This window comes from Colletes gigas, unplaced genomic scaffold (assembly GCF_013123115.1).
Source record: "Colletes gigas isolate AHSC1104 unplaced genomic scaffold, ASM1312311v1 Colletes_gigas_Sc00011, whole genome shotgun sequence".
Classification (NCBI taxonomy): Eukaryota; Metazoa; Arthropoda; class Insecta; order Hymenoptera; family Colletidae; genus Colletes; species Colletes gigas.
The window spans coordinates 3,069,087-3,096,998 of NW_025106640.1; the positions used below are offsets into that span (position 1 = coordinate 3,069,087).

The 27,912-nt window shown below is 43.3% G+C and overlaps 1 protein-coding gene across 3 annotated transcripts in view; it reads left to right on the top strand.

Annotated features, from left to right (window-relative positions):
- The window catches only part of LOC122398166 (telomerase-binding protein EST1A-like), a 138,827-nt gene that overhangs the window by 74,163 nt on the left and 36,752 nt on the right, over positions 1 to 27,912 (top strand). For 2 of the 3 annotated variants that reach the window (XM_043397829.1, XM_043397830.1), the window contains 6 exons: positions 967 to 1,148; positions 3,415 to 3,488; positions 10,188 to 10,303; positions 18,902 to 19,005; positions 19,251 to 19,424; positions 20,132 to 20,353. In XM_043397829.1, the coding sequence (XP_043253764.1) occupies positions 967 to 1,148; positions 3,415 to 3,488; positions 10,188 to 10,303; positions 18,902 to 19,005; positions 19,251 to 19,424; positions 20,132 to 20,353 (872 nt within the window). The remainder of the gene's footprint in view (positions 1 to 966; positions 1,149 to 3,414; positions 3,489 to 10,187; positions 10,304 to 18,901; positions 19,006 to 19,250; positions 19,425 to 20,131; positions 20,354 to 27,912) is intronic. The other variant, XM_043397831.1, reaches the window with a different exon arrangement.

Consider the following 27,912-nt stretch of genomic DNA (forward strand, 5'->3'; position numbering starts at 1 on the left):
GGCTTTAAGAAATTGAGCCTCGTAATAAAGTACCTAATACTAATGCCGTGTTACGAGCCAAGGCCGTACGCGACGCAGGAGGCCGGCGAGAGGAGGGTTTTTCCAAAGGTATAACGATTCATCAGTTCGTTGGTTAGTATACAGGCGAGCCTAATGCGAAATTGAGCTCCCGCTGGAATGCAAAGTCACTAGGTTGGAAAAATCCGGGATAAATAATGCTCGCGCTGGAACCTGATGGGGAAATTAGGGACACGCAGAAGATGTTAATTAAGCCTCGTAACTATGCTTCGAGTGGTAAAGAATATTAGGTCAGCCCATAAGCGTCGGTTCTCAGACTTTATACAAACGTCCATTTTTGGCATTTCTCAAAGTGCAACGAAGATAAAATAAAATACAGAGGATCACACATTATTATACCAAGCTTCACTTTTAAATCGAATCTCTTGCGCAAAGTGTTTTTTACCGAGCTCTGAAGAAGTTCCACATTCGTTTCTAGCATTTCCCAACTTTGTGCAACGAAGATAAAACAAATCAAATGTCGCAAAGAACTAAATAGTTTCTAAAGAGGTCAAGCACCATTTCAGGATTCCTAGAAGCCAGCCTTCGAGCGAATCTTTAGAACGACTCGCGGCCAATGATTAATCGGCTCGAAAGTCGCAGTTTTACGACGTTCCGCGAAATAACCGAGAAACTTCGCGTATTCGCGGTTCTCTCAGCGCCTGAACAAAAGTTAAATAGCCACGTTTAATGCTCGTTCCGATAAAAATGCTTAAGTACTCGTGATCCGGGAGACAATATCGTCGAGAGCGTTTAATTATGACGGAATCGTTTTATTGCCGTACGACTTGGCTCGTTTCTCTGATCCGCGAATTGCAGGATTCGAGGCCGATCTAACCGTTACCAGCGACCTTTGAAATGTCACGTTCGTGTCGCTAACGGTTCGATTTTTCTGTTTGCCTGTTTCAGATGCCCAAATGGAGCAGGGGTACCGGTCCGAGGTCCAAGAAAGGGCACTCGTCGTATCCTTGCAGATGTTCAATCTGATTTTAGAACGTGGCGTGTCCTTGCTCAAGTCTCAGTTGGACAGCGGCGAAGAACCGAGGATGGTTGTTAGCGAGGACATGCAAGTCCTTTTACCAGCTATCAAGGTATTTCCGTTATCTCTGGCATATCTAATGGGGCCTCTATCAAGATCTCTTTTTCCGAGAAACTTTCACCGTGCCGGGGAAACCGCGTCATTCCGATCCCTCGCTCCATAAAATCTTTACAAAAAATGTTTCGATTCTTTGTGACGCGATTCCGCGAGCACGTGGACGTCCTTTTCGATGAATCGAGATCCTTACGGGAGGATCAAAGAAAGTTTCTTGAGAATGGCAATCAAAGGAGAAGACTCAAGTAAAATGGTTAAACGACAAGTGATATTAACAAAGGGTTTAAAGTTCTCATCGTAGGAAAGTCGTATGAAAATTGGACCATGTTTATGGGGTTAAGGAACAATTTCTCCAACATTCTCAGAATTTCTAAATATTCTTCACTAAAATACGCGTCGTTTGCATTTTGAAACATTAAAATCCTCCAATCCGTTCAGAAGTTATGATTTTTTAAACATACAGATGGAATTTCAGGGGAATTATTCATGTCACTGGTCAGACATTGTATTTTCAGAAAGGAATTTTTTTCTCGAAAGTGCGTAGGATTTCGAGGGTATGTCCATTCACCAAAAATGATTGTAATTGACCTCCGTAACTAAAAATAATTTTACCAAAACGATTCGAAATTTTTTAATTTTGCCGAAAAATTTAGACACCTCCTGAATTTTTTTCTCGAAACTGTGTAGGATTTCGGGGATATATGTAATGACCAAAAATTATTGTAATTAACCCCACTAGCTAAAAATAATTTTTCCAGAATGATTGGCAAATTTTTAATTTCGCCGAAAAATTTCTCCACTTCCGGAATTTTTTTCTCGAAAGTGCGTAAGATTTCGAGATTATGTCTATTCACCAAAAATTATTGTAATTTACCCCCACGACTAAAAATAATTTTTCCATAACGATTTGAAAATTTTTAATTTCGCCGAAAAATTTAGGCATCTCCTGAATTTTTTTCTCGAAACTGTGTAGGATTTCGGTGATATGTGTAATGACCAAAAATTATTGTAATTAACCCCACTAGCTGAAAATAATTTTTTCAGAACGATTCGAAATCTTTTAATTTCGCCGTAAAATTCCTCCATCTCCTGAATTTTTTTCTCGAAAGTGCGTAGGATTTCGGGGGTATGTCTATTCACCAAAAATGATTCTAATTGACCCCCGCAACTAAAAATAATTTTTCCGGAACGATTTGAAAATTTTTAATTTCGCCGAAAAATTTAGGCATCTCCTGAATTTTTTTCTCGAAACTGTGTAGGATTTCGGGGGTATGCCCATTCACCAAAAATGATTGTATTTGACCCCCGCGACTAAAAATAATTTTTCCAGAACGATTTGAAATTTTTCAATTTCGCCGAAAAATTTTCCATTCCATAAGGTGTAAGGTCTACTCGTGTACCAAAGAGAACATTAAAAAGAGCGCTCATTCGATTTATTATTTAGGAAATTTTCGTGGAAATCGATCGGATTGTTCGTTGACGGGGTTCCTTGTCATCGCCATAATCCTGCATGCGAGCGCGCCTAACCGGTCGAGAATTTATGAAGCGACGCTTGGTTCGCACCCACGCAAGGTCCACCGGTGGCCGTTGTCAGGGCCTGGGCCTGGTTCGTTCGTGTCTCGACTTATTATGCAACCCACCGTTCGCGATTAATGCACCTATCGCACGTAAGCTATGCACGCACGCTCCATCGATAAAGGTCAGCCTATGACAAGCCATTGGTATCGCGACGTCATTGGTTCTTCCTGGTTCTGGCTGGTGCAACCTTCAAGGATGCTCGCGTGGCGTATTGCATCGCGATGCACCGATTCTTAATCGCGTACGCCGCCACGGGGGGGAAATAAATTTACCGATCCACCCAAATTTCTTGCACGAATCGTTCTCAAAGTGGTCGCTCGCGTTGCAAAATAATTTTACTCGTTATCGTGAAAGTGAAAAATTGTGCAAGACGGGTAGGAGCTCCGGTAGCAACGTTTTTTAAAATCAAAAGAATTTGGAATTTTTGCGGATAGAACGCGTCGATCGTTATCGAAACGCAACCTGGCGCACGGAATAATGGCGAGTTTTGCTCTTGTACCGCGTAAGACCATTAATATTGCCGATAAAGTAGACGTGATACAAGACTGCTGGAATATGATTCACTTTACGAGGATGGATGGAACGCTGGGGATGAAAATAAAATGTCTTCTAGGCTTTCTATAAATAGGAACGTCCTCCCTTGTCTCCTGGCGACGATCTTTCATCTCTGAAACTTTTTGTTACAGATTTGGTGCGATTGGATGCTCTGTCACAGCACCGTTTGGAATCCACCGCCATCTTGCACGGACTACAGAGTCGGGTGAGTCTCGTCAAATATACTATTCCCTTCCTCGACTATACGATTCGTGCCATCCACGGATAGGATCCAACCGCCTCAATATAGTATGTAATCTATTATTATTAATCAGTCGTTTATTCTTCTTTATGTATCCACTTCAGTTTTGATCTACGATTTTTTTTATAGAATCTATTAATCTGTTCATTTCAGAAAATTTTCCAATTATGAGAGCAATATTTAAGATGTTAACCCTTAATTACTCCTATCAAATAGTGAAGTTTCTCTCAAGTTCTCATTTTTAAACAGGCAATTAACCCCTGATCACGGGCGTAGAAATAAATATTCTATCGTTACCACAGACATCTGGTCTCAAAGATCGTCACTTCAATTTTACAACCAGTAACCCATAAGGACATTATCTAACTCCATTTTTAATTTGTTCCCCAATGTACAAGCTTCAGAATTGCAGTATTCCAAATTAGATCTATCTTCTACTTTTGTTCCCCAAATAGTACCGAATCTCGTCCAATTTCGAAGCTCAGAGATTTCGCAGCGAGTAATTAAAGGTCAAGAAATGAATATTTCCCGGTTGCACGGAAGTTACAAACGGTTCGATGGTAATACCATTTGTCATCGTTCCGAACGGTTCTCCAACGCCGGTCAGCGTCGCTCCCGATATACCGCGGTTATTTAAAACTTTCCAGCCAGCCCACAGGCGCGGGCGTAACCGTTAAATGCCAGTAACAGAAGTAAATTTTCCTCGCCGTCCAGTATATTAGGATCAAGAGCTTCGCGATGGGGAAGGAATACTCGATATCTCGAACTCCTTCCGATCCTGTGGCTCGCGGTCTGCGGTCTGGATCTGGCTCTTAACTCCGACCGTCCAGTCGGTAACCGCGCACGATGCATACGTTCGCCAGTAGATTACGCTACAGCCACAAATTATTCGCTTCGAGAAGCATTTTTTCGCCCCCGAAACTTTGGGCGTCCACCTCCCCCATCGTTCTCGCGATCCAACGACTCGCCGGATGAGAACTCGTAAACGTTGTCCGCCATTTTTACTCTTTAAATATACCCAGTTTCGTACGCTGTTCAAAATCAATTAGGCTACCGTTCATAGACGAGTACAAAATTTTGTAAATCTCTGGTAAACCTCACTCGATTCCTAACCGTGAGAGAATCTCCAAGAAAATTTGAATTAGGAACGTGAAAATAGAGGTTCGACCTTTTACTCCTTAAGGTATGATCTAATGTCATTTTTCAAACGTACACTGTTTAATTTTGTTTAAATTTGTTCGTGAGAGGAATGACCACAATGGAGAATAAATTTACGAATACCTCGCCAATGTAAAAATGTGGATTTTTACCAAACTGGCAAATGGAGTTTAACTTGATGACAAGTGTGGGCTAATCATTGTGAAACTGGTTACAGAGAATTTGTGACGAGTCAGAGTCGTCGTTGCAGGGAAAAGGGTTAAAATAGGAATCCAACGATTGGCTGAGATTGAATATAGTATTAAAATTGGATCTTCTCGGGTCAGCCTGAATTTCGCCCGAGGAACGACGACCAAGAGGTGCCTGGCTGCGGCGTTGTAAGTGTGACACGGGTCACGGTCAACCGCTGTATCGTATCAAAACTCGATCTACAGTCACGCAGAGGTTCGCGGATTCCTACGGGTCGGTTCGTTTCCCTCCCCCCCGTGGTATCCCAGGGACCGTTCGCGCGCAATTATCGCCAGAACGGCGTCTAATTTGATGGAGAACGTGCGTGCAACGTCGCCCCGGCGAGTATCTGCGCTCGCTTTTGTCAAACAGATTAATCTCCGTGGTGGGAGATTTGTGGGGTGGGTCTGTCGCGGGTCCGGCGGGGGCCGCAGATCAACCAGCACGTAACGTTCGGTTCCGTCGCAGCTGCGCGCGACTATTAATTCAGGTTGACACTTCAGGTGTTTTGAATTATGACTGTTGTGTTGGACTATTAATTCTCACCGGGACGTCAATTTCTCAGGGTGGGAAAGTTCCCGGAGAGGCTGCTAGAGACATCACGCCCGGACGACGACGTTACACCTTCCAGGCGCCTGTTCCGTGATTTATCGCACGCGATAAGACGCGAAATTCCGCCCTAAAACCTAATTGTTCGAGGGATACCGGCGATCGTACGCTCTACGATGCTCGAGGGTAGCGACACGCGGGGGTGTCGTTGCTCAGAGTGCTAGGGGAATCATAGTAAACCAGGTCAAAATAGTAAAGATCCACGAAAAAACTTTTCGATTAAATGTGCTTGAAAGTTTTCGAATATGGCTGGTTTGAGTCCAATAATTTCTTATAGACAGTGTTGTCAGGGGGCAGAACACTGTTAGACACTGTTACCATTGCACAGGAAGTTTCCTTTTATTTATTAGAAAGGAGGGTTATAGACAAATTTTATGTGAACTTTGTAATATTGCCGTCCGTAATATTCACTAAATACTTCGATATCTTCTTGTTTGCAAGGTGATTTATCATTTTAAATAATGAGAGGTAAATTCTTCATAATTTAGTGTCAAGTATATTATAAAAATTACAAAATTATGGTTACATAAGAGTAAGATGTTTAAATGTTTGACCAAAAGTTAATACACATATACATTCTAGCACCCTCCTTTCCTCGTAACTTACGATACCAGGACTTCTATTGTATCATAAAAGTTCCCATTCGAATTTCGTGGAACCCACCCTGAAACTGTCACGATTATTTTGACGATTCGATGCATTTTTTTAAAAATCGTCACACTCTTAAGTAAAGATAGTAAGAAATATAATTCCCCGCGAAAGAATTCGAGAGAAGAGACGCGCGATCGCTACGAGAGCAGCGTCGACCACTCGTTGAAGTCACTGGGATCGCGAACCTGTTCCGTTCTCGAAACGATCCAGCGTGGGAGTGACTCATCGAAATAAAAGCATTCGGTCGCCGTTACGACGACAATGCAAAGCACACGGGGGACGTTCGAGGAAGGGTCCATCAACGTGTAATTATCTCCGTACGGGTATCCTCGATGATTGACGAAGAAACCACGGAATCGCTGAAAAAGATCGACTCGTCGTTAGCGTGACGGGGGCCTCTGAAAAACAGAGAAACGAGACTCCCTTAGGAAACGTGCACGTAACATAAATTCCAGGCCAATTTTGATATTTGAAAAGAAATTCTCACTTTATTCGATCTACTAAAATTTTTATTTAAGTCGACAACCTCGACTCGGATTATAGCAAATAAAAATGGCTGAGCACTTGAACAAATCTTTACCAAGGTGCACCACTTTCCTATATCTCAATTTAAACATTTTTTACGATCGCAAGAAGAAAAATGGCGGCCATTGACGGTGTCTCTAGGCGCCCTCGCGACGCTCGAAAGTCTTTTCCCCCCTCGAATATTCGAGCGAGATCGAAGACAACAGATTTTTATTCTCGATCGCGCCGAGCCCCCAGCCCGAATATATCGATCCCTCGGATCTTTCTAACGAGACGGAGCAAAAAGACGAGGCGAAAAGAGAGAAAAGGCTCGTGGCTGCCCGACTGATGCAATCTATCGTCCATTAAACGAGTTTCAAGGCCTCTTTAGTCCCGTAACTGCGAGAACCAACGGTCCCTATCCGGCTGGATGAGTTAATTATTGTTGCTCGTTAGCGATTAACAATTATGCGAGCGTAGAGCGTTTCCTTGGCAAGGACGCGCGGCGCGGCCGTCGATCGGCTACCAACGCGATCGCATCCTCTTGATCCTGTTCACCGCGAATAAAAAACGGTCTTATTTATAGAACCGGGGATCGCAATTAATCTGCCGTCGATCGCAACTTATTCGATTCCCTCTGCCCCCGACGCCGTAAATTTTTTTTTATTTATTTTCATCGAGGATAGCAACTTTGTTTTATCCTCGCGATCGCTCGTGCCTGGAACCGTGCAATTCCGATCGATCGATCAGTTCCCCCCGTCTCTCCCCTCGGTTTCTATTCTGCTTTTTTTTTCTTCTCTATTTATTATTAACCCTTTGGGGACGGGAATAGTTTTAAACGAGAGCGTCCGTCCAGCCGAGAGTCGGTTCTCTTATTCTCCAACGCGAGGACGAGATTATCCTCCAAGTTTATCAATTTTCCAGACTCGTTTTACTTCCCCGATGACGCGTAGATCGCATTAATCTACCCGGCGCGACCGACGCGTTATTTATTGCTAGGTGTTTCACTCGAGACCGAGCTGCTGAGTTCACTATGATAGAGTATATCAATCACGCGATTGTTGACGATCGCGAGGCGTTTCGGACGACGCTTTGGATCGACGATTGTTTTTTTTTTTGCATCCGCGAGATGATAGAATTATTGGACGGCATATGTTGCGATTCACCGAACGAAGAACCGACCATAATGATCGTCTTGTCGCGACTCCTTCCACTCACGGTTCGTAAGTCACGAGTATTAGGACACTTGTCCGAGACGTTGTCGATCTTCAATCTTTGGACCATTGTGTCCACGCGAAAATAAGTACAACGATCTTTCATGGATCGTTTCAGAGGTTGGATAACTCCGCTTCAACGTTCGTCGATCCAACTTCCTCGAAGATCTTTTTGCACGCAGGTTTCTAGATTTTCCTCGTCTCGTTCGATTCTTTGTTGCGTCACAGCGCCGTGAATCATACGCGTACAGAAGAATGTTTGTTATTAACTTAATTGCATGCACTGCATTATGCAATTGCCTGCGGAATAATTTGGCTCACGGTGTGTACGTGGTAACAGGAAGACCCAACTTCCGTCTACGATTCTCGTAATGATATCTAGATTCCTTTTTTAATTTTCCAATTAGAACATAAACTACTTCCCATCTTTATGGATCGGCTCTTTCTATTTTCCACCAAACGCGCATGGTTCGCACACAGAAACGACTGTAAAAAAAGTACGAGTTACTGTCATTTTTAATAATCGTTGACCGAAACGAGCCAGTTTAATTGATGGTATTCGCTAACGACTTACGAACACCTTTGTATTACTTTGCAGATCGTTTAAACGCGTTGTAAAATACGTGCAACGCCAAGTTCACACTTGTTATTATATTGAGTCAAACATTCAAACGTTCTTTAAAATATAAGAAAAAATAAGCAAAGCCAACTTTAAAATAATTTTTTAAACTACTTCGTTGCAAGATATTTTAACCCTTTGTACCTCAAGAGTCTTTATTAATACGAACAATTAGCAATAAAAATTTCAATTTTGTAACGTGAGTTTTAAAAATAAAAAAAATCATAATATTCAAGTTTTTATAAAAATTCCGTGAGTGAAATTTTTAGCTAAAAAACGATCAAAAATATGCTCTCGCGATCGATAGAAAAATCGAGCGTACGTGCGAGGTAGGAATTTAATGATGGATCCAGTACCTCGAAATGAAGGTAGAAAATGGGTGGTTCGATCGCGCGCGTTACAGTTCCCTCCGTCGGTGATTTTTCTCGTTTATCAATAAGTCCGAGGCGGCTAATAATTTAACGATAAAGAGGTTCGTCGATTAGACGAGTAGGAAACGCGGTGCACGCGGCTCGGCGCAATTAACGAATGACCTTTCATGACGCCGATCGATTAATCCCGGGCCGATGGCGTCGTGGGCTTTTCTTTGTAGCTGCCTCCTCGCTTCTTTATCGCCGCCTCGGGGGCTGTGCACGATACCATCGAATGATCGATGGCTTGGAAAATGATCCCCCGCGCGCTGCCATTCATCGCGGTGAAAATAATTAAACGGACGACTTTGGATTTACAGTAATACGGAAGTGGTCGATGGATACGTGGCGCGCCAGCGTGGACGCGTCATATATTTAACGATGTCACCGATCCACGGCGGTTCGACGTACGCGGGAACCGCGAGCGCAGGCGATATATGTTACTAATTTTGACGGAACCGAACGAATCGTGACCATCAATCCAACGACGCTCCCGCCGAAAGGGTAATGCGTCATCGGAAAATGCGGTCGCCAGGGTCGAGTTCAATTCGTTCGACGGGGGCAGGTGTGAAAGAAAATCATGCGTTTAATCATTCAAATTGGACAGCCACTCGAGGATATTTACAAGGAACCCAATCACTCTTCGTTCCATCGCTGGTGCAATTTGTAAAATCGATACGGAGGGAAGCAATTTAGGTTTTTAAAATTTTCTTCGAATAACTGGGAGAGATTTCAACGTGACCCATATAAAACACGCGTTAAAGACAATCGTACAAATATATTTTAATATATAATAAAAATAACATCTTAAGTTTGACTGTTACTTAAATTCATAATATTTAAGTTTTTATAAAAATTCTGAAAGCAAGTGAAACATGTGTACAAATAAAAGTGTTCCATATTAGGGCAACTGACCCTATAACATTTTCGTTGTATAAAAATTGAATCTTGTGTTCGCATAATTTAAGGCTTAATCGACGATTCAGCCGCGAATGTAAAGCCAGGTATAGAAAATGATCGTGCCACCTGTGCCCATTGTGCCCGGGTCTTCTTTATTCGCGTTCGGATCGCGGGGCGCAACGTGGCTCGTTGATTCGTTCTGGCAGCTTACTGAATCATCGGCGAAAATTTATTGCAAGCGGGAAGAACCATCTGCGGTTGGATCCTTCCGGTTTCTGGTTACGCGATTTTCAGCCGATAGGCCAACGGGGGGTTCAGGCGATGAGGAATTTAATTCGTTTCGCGATGTTAACTCCGGTTTTCTTTGCAGCCCCGCCGGAGACGCATGGAGCAGACTGGCCACGATGGTGAACCTGCTAGATAAATTGAATTATTCCAGAGCAATACTGATTCAGGCCAAGGACGCGAGAAGACGTCGAGATGACGGTAAGCAAATCGATTCACCGGCAATTTTACATATTTTTACCGTGACAGGAATTCGCGTTCGATATCGATTTTCTATATTTTCCAAGTATTCGGTGTTCCATTTTATTTTTTCCCCATTCGCGACAGTTGGGCGTGTCCAGGTTTTCTTTATGCTTTCCGGGAAAAGTAGCCTTTGGATCCACTTTTATTATTATTTTAATTTTCACATACGCGCATTTTATGCTCCGTAATAAGTGTTATCGGCAGTATGTAAACATTACCGTACACTCGGTTCCTTTTTTCCCCGTTTATAAAAAGAGGATGCAGCGGATTATGTTTATAGTACGAAATAAAACTATTTTATGGTAAAGGAAAATATTTTTACACCCGGGGCAGATTTTCTTAGAATCACATCCACCGGTACGATTCAAACTCGTTTGATGTTTAGAAAAATTTCTAATATCACGGATAACAGGACTCTGTAAATAGTGGCTGCAAAGTGTTCGTAGATCAGGATATGGTAAGGATATCGAGCAACGAAATTGCTTCTTCTAAAAAATAGCTGTTTGAGAACCATAGTGGTGTAAGTCCAAATTCTTCGAACTTGAGTTAACACTGAATTTGAAACCTTCTATTTATCATCAATATCGATTTATTTGCAAGTTCATACTTCAACTTTATTATTAATACTTCTGCATAGAAATTAAAGAACATATTATATTGTACGTTAAAAATTATTATTCGTTAAAAACGTATCCATTATTAAATTTTCACTAACAAAATTTAAACATCTTTCAATTTTTATATAGACATTTTATAACACATTTCTGAGCATGTAGAAGTGTTTTTGTAACTTTAATATGTGTCTAGATTTTTTTTAAATAACGCAAAATAGCTAAAACGTGACTTACACCACTATGTTTTTCAATCCACGAAATAATAATAAGTACGCTATCGAACCATGGTGTATAATTGGAACAAACATCAAGGACATCTCCGACCGTGGAAAACTGTCGATGAACGGGTTAATAACGGAACAAAAAATACTTAATTTAATTTGTTTTCTCTGGGATCTATAAACTATTGTGTACACGAGGCGTGTACTTGTGATTTTAAAGAGCAAATACTAAAAATTACGACGTTTCGTCCCGGATCCGCTGCCGCATTAATATCGAGCTCGTTGATGCCGCTATTACCACGCATTGAAATCACTTGCACCGGCGCTCGTATGAAAACCACGCCACGATCTCATTATATGGTACAATCGCCACATTTATTTCGCGATCGCGCGAAAACGTTTCTTTTTCTAATAAATATACGTTTTCTAATTATTCTCATCGGCCAGTTTAATAGCGATATTAATTATTAAATGATTGTAAGAAGTAACTGTCGTCGTTGATATTTGCCCAGTAAACAGCGAGCGAAATTTACTGTTCGCGATTATTCTGTTTACAGTTTCGTAACTGTACCGAACGTAAGTATACATCAAACTGAGAATTAACTCTAAAGTGTAACCGATATTACTCAGCCCCGCGGTCATCCTCGCGGATTGTAATCGGGAATGAATCTCCTTTAACTGCTCCACGAGCGATTTATTACGACGCATTCGAGTCACTCGATCAGCATTTCTATTAATCCGCCTTAATGCAGGCATTTTATGCCGGTCTCGGATAAAGAAAATTATTATATAAGGAGGGAATCATTTCTACGTTATTTATTTGTACGTCCACGAGTTAATTACTCGAACTAAAACGCAAGTGGTTGATTCTCCAGGGCTATTAAATGCATTTTGAGAATATTATGCGCGGTCCCCGTGAACATTCCTCGGTGATCATTTCAGAGTTTCATTTTATTATATTCTTTACCGATTGTGTTACGTAAAACGTTGTAACGTACAACGTTAAAATTGCCAGGAGTGTGTCTTTTGTCCAGGTATGGGGATTTCAAGTACTTTTTCTTAAAACAGCGTCGAAAGGAATATCCAAAGTTGATTTGGCGTTCCTCGAAACTCGTAAACGGATCGCGGAATATTACGTCGATTTTCACGCCCTCTTTTCGAAGCGCTCCGCTCATCGCCCCAACGATTCATCACCTTCTCTCTCTTCCCCTTCCCGTACGCGTCCAATCTTCCAGCAAGTTGTCATTTGGGCATTAACCACCGTTACCGGTAACTCCGTTTCGTTCCGTGGCGAATCGATCTCGTAAACATTTACAATGACCACAGGTTACACGCGTTCACAAAGTAGCATCGAACTGACACGGGAGCCTCGCAAATTGTTTCGATCACGGACGAATAGGGGATTCCGCGCGCCTTCGAGGAATTACGACAATTTTCCTAGCAATTACGATCGTTCACGGTGGATCGTGATTGCGATCGATGGTCGATCGTGGCGAATGCGCGTTCTCTGCACAACAGGAAACGAAATTTTCTATACGATTTCAGACTTTTTTTTTCCCCCCGCCCCGGGGGCAAGCGTACCAATAACACAGTCCACGGATTTTTCAACTTCCGTGAAATGTATCGTTTCGAGAGAACAGATTTACACGGGGAAAGAAAAACATTTCCCGTTTCGATCGATTAAGTAATAAATGGTCGAGACTGCAAAATTAAGGGGAGATCAATCCAAAACAGAAAATTTATTAACACACAACTAATTTTTCACATTTTTAGCAGTGTGCTCAAATTTTGTAATTTTTGCAAATTTTATTCATTCTTAAAATCCCCAAACATTGAAAAGAGATAAAAAATTCCATCACAGTGGTTTCCCCTCTTAATTTTATCGCGTTTGCAGGGTTTCTTTTCGAGCTCATTATGCAACAGGGGGAGGGTGAGGAGGGAGCTAACGTGCATGCCCCGTGTCATTACGTGGTTAGAGTAAACTCCGGTTCCGACGTTCCCATTAAAATGGTGGAATCGAAATAAGAGCACGGCTTGGAGCGCGTATTACACGTTTACATGATGGTCGCCGCGGCGTAGCTTTAGGCGAGTTCCGGCCGGTCGATTATGCATTAATGAATGGGCGATTCTAACTCGGGAAGCATCTTTGCGCTACCATTCGAATTTTACGTAGAACTAACGGCAGATCGATCGTTCCCGCCTCGATTACTGTGATTATCTCGAGTCCACTTGTCCCGATCGCCGCGATGTCGGGGCTCTCTGCGTCTCGCGCGCGAGAATCGATCGCGCCAGCGATACTCTCGCAACGTCAAATTGGTCGAACGGGTCGCGCGAAATTACCGTGATCGATAATCGACTTACATTCGATTAGACCCCTCGACGCAACTTTTCTGTTAGCACGCGACTACGATGTTTTCAGATTAGATTAATGCACAGTATTCTTTTCGTGTAAAAATATTAAATATTGGTTGAAGCTTCTTGTTCAATGGCTCTTCTAAAAAAGATTCGAAATCTAGATAAATAAATCTCTGGTTCTCTTCGAATACGAAGTCGATCGAATAGTTGTAAATAACAGAAAGGGAAATATTCGATTGAGGAGCACAAATTTGTTGCAATCTCTCGTGGACGGAACGTTCTCACGCGTAATCAGCCGCAGAAACGTTTAACGGACGAGGGGGATAAAAAGAAAGCCATTCACCGTTGTAAATGATAGTATCTCAGCCGTCCTCGAACGAGAGCACATGTGATTTAATGGATTAACAGCGATCAGTCCTGTTGCGTCGATATATTAAACGATCTATGTATCATGTACTGTTATCGTATATAAACCTGTCTTAAAAGTAAGTATAACACGACCAAGGACGCGTCTCGAAACTAGAACGGTCTTTCCCAGTTGCACGGATCCGTTAGGGTAGACCTAGTTCTAGTCCAAGGACTCGGTGACACGAGATATCTTTTTATACAGGAAACGTTCGCGGTACTCCGCAAAAATGGCCGACAAAACGAATCAATGAATGCATTTTAATTTATCGTTATCAGTGTTTGTTACATTGGCAGTAAACTTAAAAATTTACTATCTAATTTTGAATACGTATAGTTCTACAAAAATGGCGGATATTTTTCAGTTAAGAGACTAAATCCTTATTCGACGTTTCCATATTAGAAGAATATAAATATAACAAGAGTCAGGAAAATTCTATATCAAATTTATCCAAACTATCCTATTTAAAATTGCCCCTTTTCGATGGGTCAGTTGCCCTAATATGGAATACTTTTTTTTTATACACACGTTTCACTTGCTTGGAGAACTTTTGTAAAAATAGGAAATTCTATGCTCATTTAATTGGTAACGATCAAATTTAAAATTTAAATATAAATATATTTATATACTAATATAAACCTTGCAGAAACTCAGACTGCGATATTTTCTTTAATATTCTTTTACGAGCTTTGGAATTCGGGCATATGCACGCTAGTTGCAACAAATAACGATCGTAATCGATTGCATTCATCGCCAATAGCAATATTGCAATGATTGCTTTAGTATTGCAGTGTTCCAAATTAGGAACGTACTCCATGTTAGGCCAACTGATCACTATTACCATTACCATTACCAAACCTGGATGATCACGTAAAAATTTATTTGCAACTTGGTAGCAAAATGAAACATGGCGTCGGTAGGAGATGTTTCGGTTGGTTTGGTGGCCCCAATCCGCGCGGAAAAGTGGGACTCGCGTATAGCACAGGCCGCGCAGAAATTCCATCGGACGTAGCAACCGTCGTCGTCATCGAATGGTCCCCGCGTAAATGAGGCCCCCGCGGTCCGCAATTTGTGTATTCATAAGATGCACGCGGAATGGGACAAAGAGAGCGAACACAGAGGGCACAGTAGCACCGCGGCGTGGCTCACGGTGCACGCTCAAAGACCATTGGCCGGCGACTTGTAAACGACCGGCCGGGAGAGTGTATGGCACTGCAGTGGTCACATCGAACGGATTCACCGTTACGTAACCGGCGGCTATCCACGGGTCAACAGACGGCCGGAGGAGGCTTCACCGTTCGAGGAACTTAAGTTTTTCGATTAAGGACTGGTCCAGCCGCGGGTGGGGAGAGGATCCGAGCTGTTTATCGCGGGGGATCGTCGCGCTTGCTGGCTCACCGGGGATATTTGCTCAAGAATTACAGCGCTCGGTCCGTGTAATGAACGTCCCGGCCGCAACAATATTGTTAGACCGGCGAGTTATTGCCGCGACCATACTGCACGGACGCTTGTGAAAATTTGTCAACGATCACGTGCAACTAGAAAATTCCTCCTAACATTATGGTTTACGTACGAAAAATCGGGCCAAGATAGGCCACTGGGGCCACGACTGTCTCTCTTGGACAAGGAACGTGAACCAAAAGAGAATTTCGTTTCTAACACTAATTGTCTTTTAACCCTTAAGTGTATTAAGTATTGAACTGATAATTGTTTAATATATATCAATATAATTATTTGCAAATTTATGCAAAGTTGCAGATTGAGAGTCCATTTAAGGGTTACTGTGATTTTGCAGAGTGATAGTGATCCCCTTTGATGTATGTAAAATATTTAAGTAGGACAATTATAGCCCTGTAGGACTTTCGTGTATTTTTGTATTGAAAACATGTATCAAGGAGTTTATTGATGTCGAGATACTGGTAGCAATTAGGAGAATTGCTCTCGCCAGGGTCTAACGACGCTCGCATGTTCGAATGTTCGATAAGCGTCGCGGGTCGGTCTGAATTGTAATAGATTGAATTGTTAGACGATTCGCTGCAGTATGCGAGCAGTTCATTTCAAATACGTTTAATTTAAAGCTTTTCATTTATTATTGCCAAAAGATATAATAATACCACTCACGCGTTTTTTCATTACAAAAATCGAGAGGTACAGTAGTTTATAATTTGTACGATACACCAGCTTCTAATTAGACGCAACGATCAATTGATTCTTTTACTTGTATACGCGCGACTAGAACATGGCGAAATTTTCTATCAGACCCCTGTCACCGGAACAAATTATTAGAAATGATGAGTCGCGTGGATTCGACGAACAGCGAAGGATCCCATAACGTTATCGAGCGATCCCGAAGCCCAGATTCTTCCGTGCGCGCCACACGTACCGAAGACAAATCCTTTCCTCTCGTTGGAAGACAAGCCCCCCCGATAAAAATGAAAAAGCATCGAAATGCTAAGCAGCGGGAACGTCCGGCTTCGGTGGGATCGTGCGCACGCGAGAACGCAGCCCGAGCGATACGATTCGAAAAAGGAACTGAGACAGTAACGGTACCTCCGGTAACGTGTGCCGTAATGCCAATTTGTTGGCTCGGACGGTTCTTGCGTTCGCTCCTCGGGTCCGTTGTCGACGCCAGCCCTCCTTCACGCCCCCCTCTTCCACCCCCGCTCGATTTACCTGTGCACGTTACACCCGAGGCACAATGGATAAATTGGACAAAAGGTACGAGAGAACATCGACGCGGGGGCCCCCGGAGGTTGCCGAACGTGCGCAACGGCCCGAGAAAGAATGTTATTGTGAAGATCGCCAGACGTTTCTTCCCCAATTTCTTTTCTTTTTCTTCGATCTCTTCTTCCTCCTCTTCTTCTCGGCCGGATCCTTCCCTTCTCGTTTCTTCCAACGAGGCGGATTCTTTTCTGGTCTTCGGGGCCGGGGCACGAGACGAGAGTTTCGCGTCGGAGGCAAGAAAACGGCCACAGCATCGTCCCTGGCTAACGATCTCTCGTTTAACGATAAATTCCTTGGGCGTAATTGGGATTTTCAGCGGACAGTAGGGAAAATTATAGTACGCCGCGTGATCGTACGTTTCGCGTGCTCTCGGTATCGGTTTCGCTTCGAGCGCGATGATTTAACGGTTTTGGCGGATCGTGGGCGCAATTAAAAGGCAACTTCGAATTTTGGCTAACGTGTATCGTATTAAACTAATGCACAATTATAACACTGGTACAAAGATGTAATAATATATCTTTTTCATTCGAGAACCACTGTTTCCCAACGTTCCATGACCACTCACAAGTTTTAAATATCTCAATGTATTAAAAAATGGATTTATTTTAGTTTCAAAAAAATTTTCATAGTGAATAACCTTTACGAACCCTACGAACACGACTGTTTAGACTATCATTTATCAAGGCCAGAAAAAAAATTTTTAAAGACTTTACAACGAAAGGAAATAATCGAAGCTCGACCACGGTTGGTCCAGTTCGCGTTCGAATTGGAAGCCGCAAGGCCCCAGAGTGAACCGATTTAAAATCTGTGTCGGTTGGCCAGTCGCCCATTAATATTCGCGCGCGTTGCGCCGCGGCGTCGCTCGAATCGTTTTACACGGCCCGGGATGCATTTATCGCGAATATTACACGAAGTTCAGGGTCAGTATCGTCGGGAACGCGCGTGGAACGTGAGGAGGGTCGAGTTAGGAGGATCAGCGATGCCAGCTGAGCAATTGATCATCCGGAGGACCTCGCATGAGGTAGATTAAGTCCAGGCTCGTTCCAGCCGGACGGAAAGAAATATAGAAACCTAATCGCGCTCTCTATTTCGCATGCAGGTTGTTGTTAATGCGAATTCCAAATCGGTGTCGTGGCGATCGCGTTAAGTGGTATCGTTCGCGCTGTACCTAACGACGCGATGGATCTCGGGGTTCGTGACGCGACACCCGAGATGTTTCCCCGTGCTCGGGCGATCGTGCGCCTCTCGATGTTTCTTACGTTCGAAGAAAAATCATCCCGCGAACCTGCACCGCGAGAAAATGGTCTCTTTGTTCCGTTTTCTTCGCGAACTCGACGAATTTTCAAACTCGAAACGCGTCGAGCTCGAGTCATTTCTGATCCAATGTGTGCATAATATATTCAATGTTACAAGAAAATTTTAATTTCAAATAATTCGTCGAACGTATACTATGTAATTCTATTTAGATTTGAATATTGATTTTAATATATAAAACTTGATGGCGAGTGAGTAGTAGCCTCGTGATTGTGAAACTCGACGTCATGAACTTATAACGAGTCAGGTTCCTCGAAATATATAACAATTTTACCCCAGTAAAATCGTGAATCTGTTTTCTAACACGGTGAAAATTCGCAACGAAGATTTGCATAGTGTAAATTCGTTTATGGTTAGTCACCGGGGGTAAACGTGTCTGGGTTAAAGTTGTTAAAACGACCGTAGACAAGCGTGTTATCCGACGTCTCGAGGCAGCTGGTTGTTTCGTCGGGAATAAAACGAGCGCGAGAAATCGAATCGTCATCGCGTACGTCTCGCGTTCTCGCGTCCCTCGTATTGTTCCATTATCGAGGATCGAGGCGGGTGGAGGTATGCACGTTCGCGAAGTGACTTACAGAAACTCATCGATCGCGCAAGTGTGTCATTCGACAGGTTGAATATCTTCGAGTCTCGTTCATCCGCGCCCGATACTGTGACAGACAGGAACGCCCTGCCACTCCCCGGTAGTTGTTGCTGAATGTTTATCGTCGTTGCATTCGACTGACATTTGCATGATAACAGGTTGCAAGTGTCATTGTCTGCCGTCTCGATGCAATGGCCGGTAGAGGGCTGCATAATTCTCAGGCAACCGTGCTTGCGATTCGCGATACCGTAGAACAGACACGTCGAACGTTTTCTGGCCTACTTGATCGAAACTGGATCTCTCGGTTGTCTAAGGAATCGTGCCTGGTGTCTGTTTCAGAGGTCGAACTGGTCAAACTGCCGGAAGACACGACCTTGGCAGGGTTCACGCCCCTCATGTGCAATCCTCAGGACCCTTGTTACGCCAGTAAGAACGAAGATATAGTGAGTAAATTGCTTTCTAAATTGCAGATATTAGTATGGACGCTGGAAGCTCAAAATTAAATTCGTCGATATTTTCGTATTTGCAATTTTTTAAAGAATAAGTTGATCCTGTTATATTTGTGTACGATTTTATTTCCTCTTTCACAAATAAAATTCACAAATTAAAACGTAATATAATAATTATATTTTGCTCAGAAGTTTTCGTTCGTTTTTGACTATATTGAGTCGAACGGTTGGTTTTTTAGGAAGTCGCCCAAGTGTGCCTCAGGATAAACAAGATCCTATTTTTCGGCCAAGTGTTCCTCTGCGGCCTCGAGACGCCGGTATTGAAGTTACAGAAGAGCGAGACCGGCATCAGCGAGTACGTCTCCGTGGTCGAGGCCTCCAGCACGAGCATACCGAGCTCACCCCCGGAGCAGGTAACTAACTCATTCAGAAACTTCGGTCCAAAGTAAATTAAACGCACGAGCGAACCGCGTCCGCTTAATGCACGCGAACTTTCCCCACCCCATCGTCGGTTCGGTCGCCAACAAAGAATTTCGTCGAGGATGATGAGAGTAATTTTTTACCCCTCCATGAAATATTCATTCGTGCCTCTCCCGTAACAGAAGAACTTCGGGTGAAACGAGAGCACGCCGTTCGAAGGAATTAGCGGACGTTTGTCGGGCCAATCGGGGACGATGGGACCACTGACTTAACGATTCAACCCCTTTTTACGTGCTCTGATAAATTCCTTTTCTCGGAACACAGCTTTCAAATATCAATCGGGTCTCTGAGAAATTCCTCCAGAAATGTTATTGAAGAATGTTTACATTTGAAATTTCATTCTTTGGAGTATTAACCCCTTCCCGTACTTTAACATGTCTGACTCGTGATGAAGGTTTTGGCCCAAACATGACTGTCACGAGCCAGGCTCGATGACAGCAAATGACAATCGTGATTGAGGTTTAGTTCTTATCAGTACGCCGCAAGAGTTGGTCACGATTCTTATAATCTTTGTTGCAAAGCAGTTTAGCGCCAGTCTGGTCTGTTTACCGCGTTTGGCTCCGAATTTCGAGCTAAATGCCACGGGAAGGGGTTAATTCGGTTTGCGTTGCTGTAAATTATTACTAAAAATTTCTTTAAGCCGTCGATTTGGCTTCAGAGCGACTCGGAGCTCCTGGTGGAAAGTTACAGCGAGGGCGAGGACGAGCCCGTTTCCTCCCTGAGGAGATTCCCCTCTTGTACGGACGTACCTGATGACACCACCGCGCCCGTGGCCACCGTCGAGATACGGTCGCTGATCGAGAGGAAAGAAGAGCTTGAAAGGCGGCAGCGGAAGCAGGATCATCATCGACAGCGAGTACAGGTGAGTACGAACCACGTATTCCCCTGTGGCTGTGCTGTTTACTCGTTAAACACTTAGGAACATGATCCATCGATCCGTTCGATCGATCCGATATGCCGATGGGGCAGCACTTACTACGTCGTTACATTGCTTTTGGCGAACATTCCGCTAAAATATGGTCTTCCCATCTTCCTAATAGCGTCAAAGGTGAATCTTTATACCATCCTCTAGATACACTGGAAGAACTGGTCGACTCTTTATTTCTGGCAGAATGTGTGTACATTTTTTTCAATTTTATTATTCAAATTTTTCATTTAAATCTTCTATTTAAACTTCTATACACTACCACAGATCAGTGTCGTGTCTCGTTGTTGCAATTATTTTAAAAAAATACCATAAATTAATATTGCAAACACGAGTGTACATCAGCGAAGTACCAAGACTGAATTCGTGTTTCAATTCCAATATAACGAAACGTGTAGCGACCTGGATAAATAAAGGCTTCTTTTTCCACGTCCCCGTCCCTTCGACACCTCTAAATTTAGCCCCTTACGGTTCGAACCTTCTATAAATAGAGCCGTCAGGTCGATAGCGCGGTTCGATGATTCCCCTGGCCGAGATATCCTTTCGGTCGTTAACTCGCGTTCCTCCCTTCGGTCCTGTATCTTCATCGTTCCCCGCTGCCGCGCAAGGGCCGACAAAGTGACCGAAAAACACGTCCGTGGTCCCTAAGTCGAACTAAATCAAGAGATTACCAGGGACAGGTCGTTGCGTACTGTTGCTCTTTCGCCCTGTTTCGCGAGCTCCGGTTCGGTTCTTCTTCTTCTTCTTCTTCTTCTTCAATTCTTTTCCCCGGCGAATACGGGGCCCCTCCGCCACGTCCGTTTCGTCCTTTTATTTCGAGGTCCTGCTCGTTCGTTGGGCGCACGGCGCGATCGCAGCACGCAAACCCGCCGTTTTTATTTACGGCATCGGTGCTCCTCCTTTTTGCATATTTATTATCGAACCACCGCTCCGGGGCCGGATTTTGTGCGTACTATGTGGTCGTCGGCCCTCCATCTTTCCTCCTCCGGCTCGCTAAAGGATATTTTTCTCTCAAATGAGACGCAAAAGGAAGAAAGGGATCGGGGGGTCTGCGTGGTCGCGTCCTTTGTTTCCTTTTTATTTTTTTCTTTGCTCCTTCGCTTTCTTTCTTAAGTTACAGTGCACTTTCGCGCTCTGTGGGCCGTACGGGTAAATATCGATCGTTTCGAGTACTCGTGGGAGATTTTTGGCGTGTAGAATTTTAAGGACGTCCCCGAAATAAAGAACCCGCTGAAATCGAAACGTTTCTTTCGCGTCGTATCTTGGAAGTTCTTTTGGTTCGGTGATTTTACTTATTTTATCCCTGAACTTTTCAAGTAACAGTATACAGGGTCACCTAACATTCTGCTTTCATATTTTACATCTTATACCATTTTCTACGACCGTGACCTTAAATAATTATAGTCACTGAATTCCCAATGAAAGGGACTATCATTGTAGGTGTTTCAAAAAGGGTGATTCTATTTAAAAAAATATTGTGCCATTCAATTTTGTCCCCAAGACATTTGACGTATCTTCAAAAACAACAAAGATATTTTCGGTGCAAATGTTAGGTGACTCATCCTGTATATTATCCTCGAACCTTCTTCGAGTATAATGCTGATTATATAAAATACCCGAACGCATTACTGTCGTTTGATGTTTAAATTCGCTTCCCCAAAACTTCCTCGATATCCCCGTCGTTCCCATTCGTCGTAAGATCCTCTCAGGAAGCCTGGCGTTCGCCTCGCCCTCTATTTGGATTATCTTCCTCCGGTCGACGGACTTATTCTTCTTTTTTTTTTTTTACCCCTGGAAAAAGGGAGGCAAAATAAATTCGCCTCTATCGGCTGAATTTTTGCCCGGGCCGGCTTTATCGAGTTGGTTTCAAGGGGAACACCGGAATATCATCCCGAGTATAAAGTTACCCCGGGCGAACGACGCGCGATAGAGGGTCCCGTTGACAACCGACGGTGTGTTTCCTGGCCGAAATAAAGGACACTCTCGATATCCTGCCGCTACATACCTCGGTAGTCCCTGTTAGATCGCCCGGACGACCGTTGTATCGCCGCTCGTTCTTCTTTTCCGTATCGAGCCCCTTTTCTCGCGCCCCGTAGACGTTCCCTTCGTTTCGCGAATTCCGATAAGCGTCCACCTTGTAACGCGATATCGGTAATAGCGGCCGCGGGGGAAACTTTCCAACGGAATCACGCTCTGACGTCCATCGGCGTAACTTAACCCTTGGACCATTCTGTTCGACGTAAGAACCGCCGTGGATGAGGATCTTCTTATTCCATTTAGATAATCGTTAACGCGAGGTATGATTTTTCATCGGGAACGAACGGTTTTTATTTAGAAAAATAATAAGAGAAAAAATAAATTTACGTTCGAAACGTGCAATTTGAACCTTTCCACGTCGTTCAAGATATCGAAAAGTTTATTTCTCGAGTAAAATCTCGCCAATATTTCCGGATCGCGAAGACCACCCGGCGTGGTTCTAGATCGGTGATTCCGAGGTTCGTCGACCAACCATGACGGTTTGATGAAAAAAGGCATCGGTGAGGAGGATTAATTAGTCACAGTTCGCGATGGTACGTAGAACTCGCGTAACTTTTTGTGAATTCTTTTCTCTCCTCGCATCGTTCGTAGATCCCGCGACTCGAGAGGCCCCCCCGGTAGATCCGTGGATACGCGTCGGATGTTCGAAATGCAAATTTGAATCGGCGGAGAGGAGACGCGTGCCCGGCAAAAAGCAGTTCCGTGTAACGCGGCCGCGAGGATCGAGCACGCTCGTAGCATCATTTAGGATACGCGATAAAAACGACGGACGGAACCGTTAATTCGGACGAGCGTGTCGCTCCTTATGAGAGCTGGCTCGCGTTCGTGCGAAACTTCGATCCCGAGGTTTTGCTACGATCTATCTCGCCGGGTGGGTATTAATGATAATCACGGGAGAATTACGGGGTTACGTCTACGCTTTTAATATTCCGCCTCGGTCGGTCCTTCCCGTGAAATCGCTGGGAGATGATTGTTTAGCGTAAAAAGCCCCTCGGGCATTACTACTGATGATCGCGTTCGTTACTCGCGGTGAAATCTCGATTTTCCGGGCTAATTTGGGACGGGAGCTAAAACTCCGTTAAATATTAAACTATACGTTTTCAACCGGTTATTCGCGGGGAACAATTTTTTATATACTGAAATGGAGTGAAATTACGATTATCCGGCATACTCGAGACTGGGACAATCACGGAAAATCAAGTACGACGGATAATTGAACTGCACCTACGTATGGAGTGATAGGAACGAGGAATTGGACAATTTTTATGGGGTTAATGAACAATTTCTCAAATATTCTTAGAATTTTTATATATTCTTCACTAAAATACGCGTTGTTTGCATTTTGAAACATTGAAATCCTCCAATCCGTTCGGGAGTTCTGATTTTTTAAACATACACGTGAAATTTCAGGGGAATCATTCATGTCTCTGGTCAGACATTGTATTTTCGGTAAAGAATTTTTTTTCTCGAAACTGTGTAGGATTTCGGTGATATGTGTAATGACCAAAAATTATTGTAATTAACCCCACTAGCTAAAAATAATTTTTTTAGAACGATTCGAAATTTTTTAATTTCGCCGAAAAATTTAGGCACTTCCTGAATTTTTTTCTCGAAACTGTGTAGGATTTCGGTGATATGTGTAATGACCAAAAATTATTGTAATTAACCCTACTAGCCAAAAATAATTTTTTCAGAACGATTTGATATTTCTCAAGTTCGCCGAAAAATTTAGGCATTTCCTGAATTTTTTTCTCGAAACTGAGTAGGATTTCGGGGTTATGTGTAATGACCAAAAATTATTGTAATTAACCCCACTAGCTAAAAATAATTTTTTCAGAACGATTCCAAATTTTTTTTCCGTCGAAATATTTAGGCACCCTACTCCCTGTCGATTTTTCTTAGAAATTCGTTTTTGATTTTTAGTAATTTTGTTCGACGCCCTATAGAAAAGTTGTCTAATACTTTTTTGTAGGTATCCATGAGCTCTATTTCAGAAAAAAGTTTCATTGAAATATATTCACTCTATTAGGAATTATGGCTGTTTGAAAATTGGATCACTTTTATGGGGTTTTTTTTCACTTTACGATGTTAAGGAATAATTTTTCGAATATTCTTAGAATTTCTATATATTCTACATTAAAATACGCGTTGTTTGCATTTGGAAACATTAAAATCCTCCAATCCGTTCAGGAGTTATGGTGTTTTAAACATTCGCATGTTATTTCCAGGGAACATTTCTGGTCTCACATTAGATTTTCGGTAAGGAATTTTTTTCTCGAAACTGAGTAGGATTTCGGGGGTACGTCTATTCACCAAAAATAATTGTAATTGACCCCTCTAGTTAAAAGTAATTTTTTCAGAGCGATTTGAAATGTTTTATCTATTTTTCTTATATACTAATATAGTAATATAGTTTATTAATAAAAAGTAAAATATATGAGATTCCTACGCTTTGTTTGTCAACTGTAATAATCAGAACTCTACTGTATATAAAAATATGTCGAAATTTTCTGCATTCTGCGCAATTCTAAAAATGGGTAAATATTCTGAATCAGAACAAGTTTGGCCATAGCAGAACCTGTTCCACCTGTGTCGTTTAATTACGGTCGTCTGGTCGAGCCAGGTGGGAGTTGGCCTAAATTTCCACGGCGACAACGACGGCGGAATTAAATCAGTCCTCGAGGTTTCGCACGTTTCCAGCATCGCGTTAAACCGGCTGAAGAAACGGCACTGCTAGACGTCCTACTAATTTCCTTTTAATTCGAGTCCCTGTGACCCGACGACCGCGAGAACTCATCGCGCGGGGTCACCCGCGTGCGCCGTAACGACCAGAACGACGCTTTTTCGTGCGAATTTCCAGCCGGGTACCGTTCCCGCGAACGGGACGAAATTAAACGACGTTTCGGTAAAAAGTACGCGGGGCCAATTAATCGTTTCGCGCACGCTTCGTGAATCTCTTTCGTTACTGTTATAACGAGCCTCGACAATCGGTTTTCAGGAGCTAACGGACGCGACGAACCTGAACCAGAATCGCCGCGATTTAGCGACTATTAACGGTTATTGCGGGAGTACTCGTTGCCTTTCACGCTTTGGGACAAGTCCCGTTTGTTTCGTTCGCGAACGCAAGGAAGAGCTATATAATTTTTCCACTAAGCGACTAAAAAGATAAGTTCTCAAGAAAACGAGTCCCAGACAGAACTCTTCAATTTCAAAGCCCCTGCAAAAATAACAAGTGGCTAGTTTCCAATCGTCTGAAAGCAAAGTTTAACTTCGTGAGTTAAATACGGATCGTTTTCGCGTCGGACGGTAATAGTAATTTTTTGCGTGGTCGCTGATCGATTCAGCCAGTCGCGGGGCGGGAAAAAATTTAAACCAGAGATACGGAACGTGACCGGTATACCCGCGGTAAATAATCTCCGAAAAAAGGGGGGGCAGCGGAAAAGAAAAGATATGGAAAAAACGGGGCGGCGTAGGGATGGGAAAATAAATTGGTTCTCGCGGCTACCGTCCTTCGTATCATCGCGTATTACCGTTAACTCGGCCCTTGCGATTGCGATTCCCGGTGGAATTCATTTCGTTCTTTTTCCACCCGTTCGCGGATTGCGCCCGGTCACCTTCGTCGTTCAACCGCGACGAGAAAACCCGTTCGAACGTTCCGGAGCCGAATAAAACGAGCTCTAAATATCGTTAGATGCGCGCCCGAGATCACAATCTCCCGATACTTTCTACCCCTTTTCGAATTATTTCCCGGTGCCCCCCTCGTCCTCTATCCCGCGATATTGCTGTAATCTCCGCGTACGCGGCATTGGAGGACGCCGGGGCATTCGTGGCTCAGGGTAATAGGAACTCGTAGCGTCGTCTTCGGCTTTGTGTTTTACATTCTCAGGGAGATTCGTTCCTCCGTCAATAAGAACCGACCACGGGTGCTCGTAGTTCCTCGCGTCAATAAGAAAACACGTTAACGAGCTCGGGAAAGTACAATTAATTTATGTTTCCGACAATGAAATACGGCCTCGTTTAATTAGGCTTGGAAGATGTATTTCACGTTCGTAAAAGGATGTCGAGGAATCGGGGGGGATATTTTGTCGCTTGTTTGTAATGTTGATAATGTTCTTTGTCGGTGAAATGACGTTGTGAGAAAAAAGTGCGCGGCAAATTTCTCGGTTGTTGATATAATCTTCCTCCTCTGCGTTCCTATTTACGCAGACGCATCTATTTAACTCTGTTGATAGAAATAAGCGTGACATTAAATTAAATTACTACGTTGCGGACAATTTTCCAACCGAATGGTCGTGGCGAACGTGTTAATACCGGGCGTCCATCATCGCTTAAACGGATACAAAATGGTGCCCCTGGCGATTTTCAAGACACCGCGCTTGAAATCGCAACATTTATATAGTTAATTGCACGGCTGAGAGTTGAGAGCAACAGTGCAGGCAGATAGCAGACATCGAAATCGTTGTTCGTAAAGTTGCCTCGAAATGGTGTTCCAATATTAATTATAAACGATGGGGGAAAAATCGCTTTAATCTATCCCCTTTTGCAATTAACCGTAGAAAATTCTCTCTACCGTTGATTATTCGGAATTTTACGCCGTCGAATCAGAGCCGCGTAAACATGTCGCGGCTAATCGGAACGTTTTATGCGTTTCTCTGCGGCGAACGAAATCCGAGGCACCCAGGTTGACGCAGCCAGCGCAAGAGAATCGCCAAAGACCTTTCAGCGCTCCGTTCCCTGCCATCGGCGAGATTTCTATTTAAAGGTTTATTATGCCAATTAAAGCTGCCTCGCATTCACCGAGTTCAAGGCGATGGGTTCCCTCTCTCTCTCTCGATGGCTTTTTTTTACCGCGCGTGGACGTCGTCGGTCCTGTCTTTATGGATTCCGTTACCGCGTCGCGAAAATATCCTGGATATCGCATCCGCCGCCTGGTAGTATCGAGTAGCGTTCTATAATAGGTAACACATGTTCAATTAGCGTAATACGACGATAATGTGGCGCGTGTGTGCGGCGTGTAATGCGGCTCGACGGCCGCGCGCGTTCAAATTATCGTCACGAACCGGCTGAAAACCCAATTACCGATGTCCCATCTAGCTACGAGGACGATTCGCGGTTTTCGGTGCGATAGCGAACGAACCTTTCCATCGGGGGTCTCGTTCCTCCTACGAGCAACGATTAAACCTGGAACGGGTTCTAGTTTACTGGAACTCTTAACCCTTTGCCTTACGATTTAATCTCCAACTGTGCGTGCAAAAAGTAACACCAAGCTTTGGTCAGGTAGATTAACACGTCTTTGAGACGTCATTATAGGCTAAGGGGTTAAACAAATAATAAAACAATTTGGAACTTCCATCCCTGTTATTTAACTCCTTGACCTACGATTTCTGTTCAAATAATTTACCAAACGTGTACCATTTAATTCTGTTCAAATTTCTTCGTACAATGGCCACGAGAAAGAA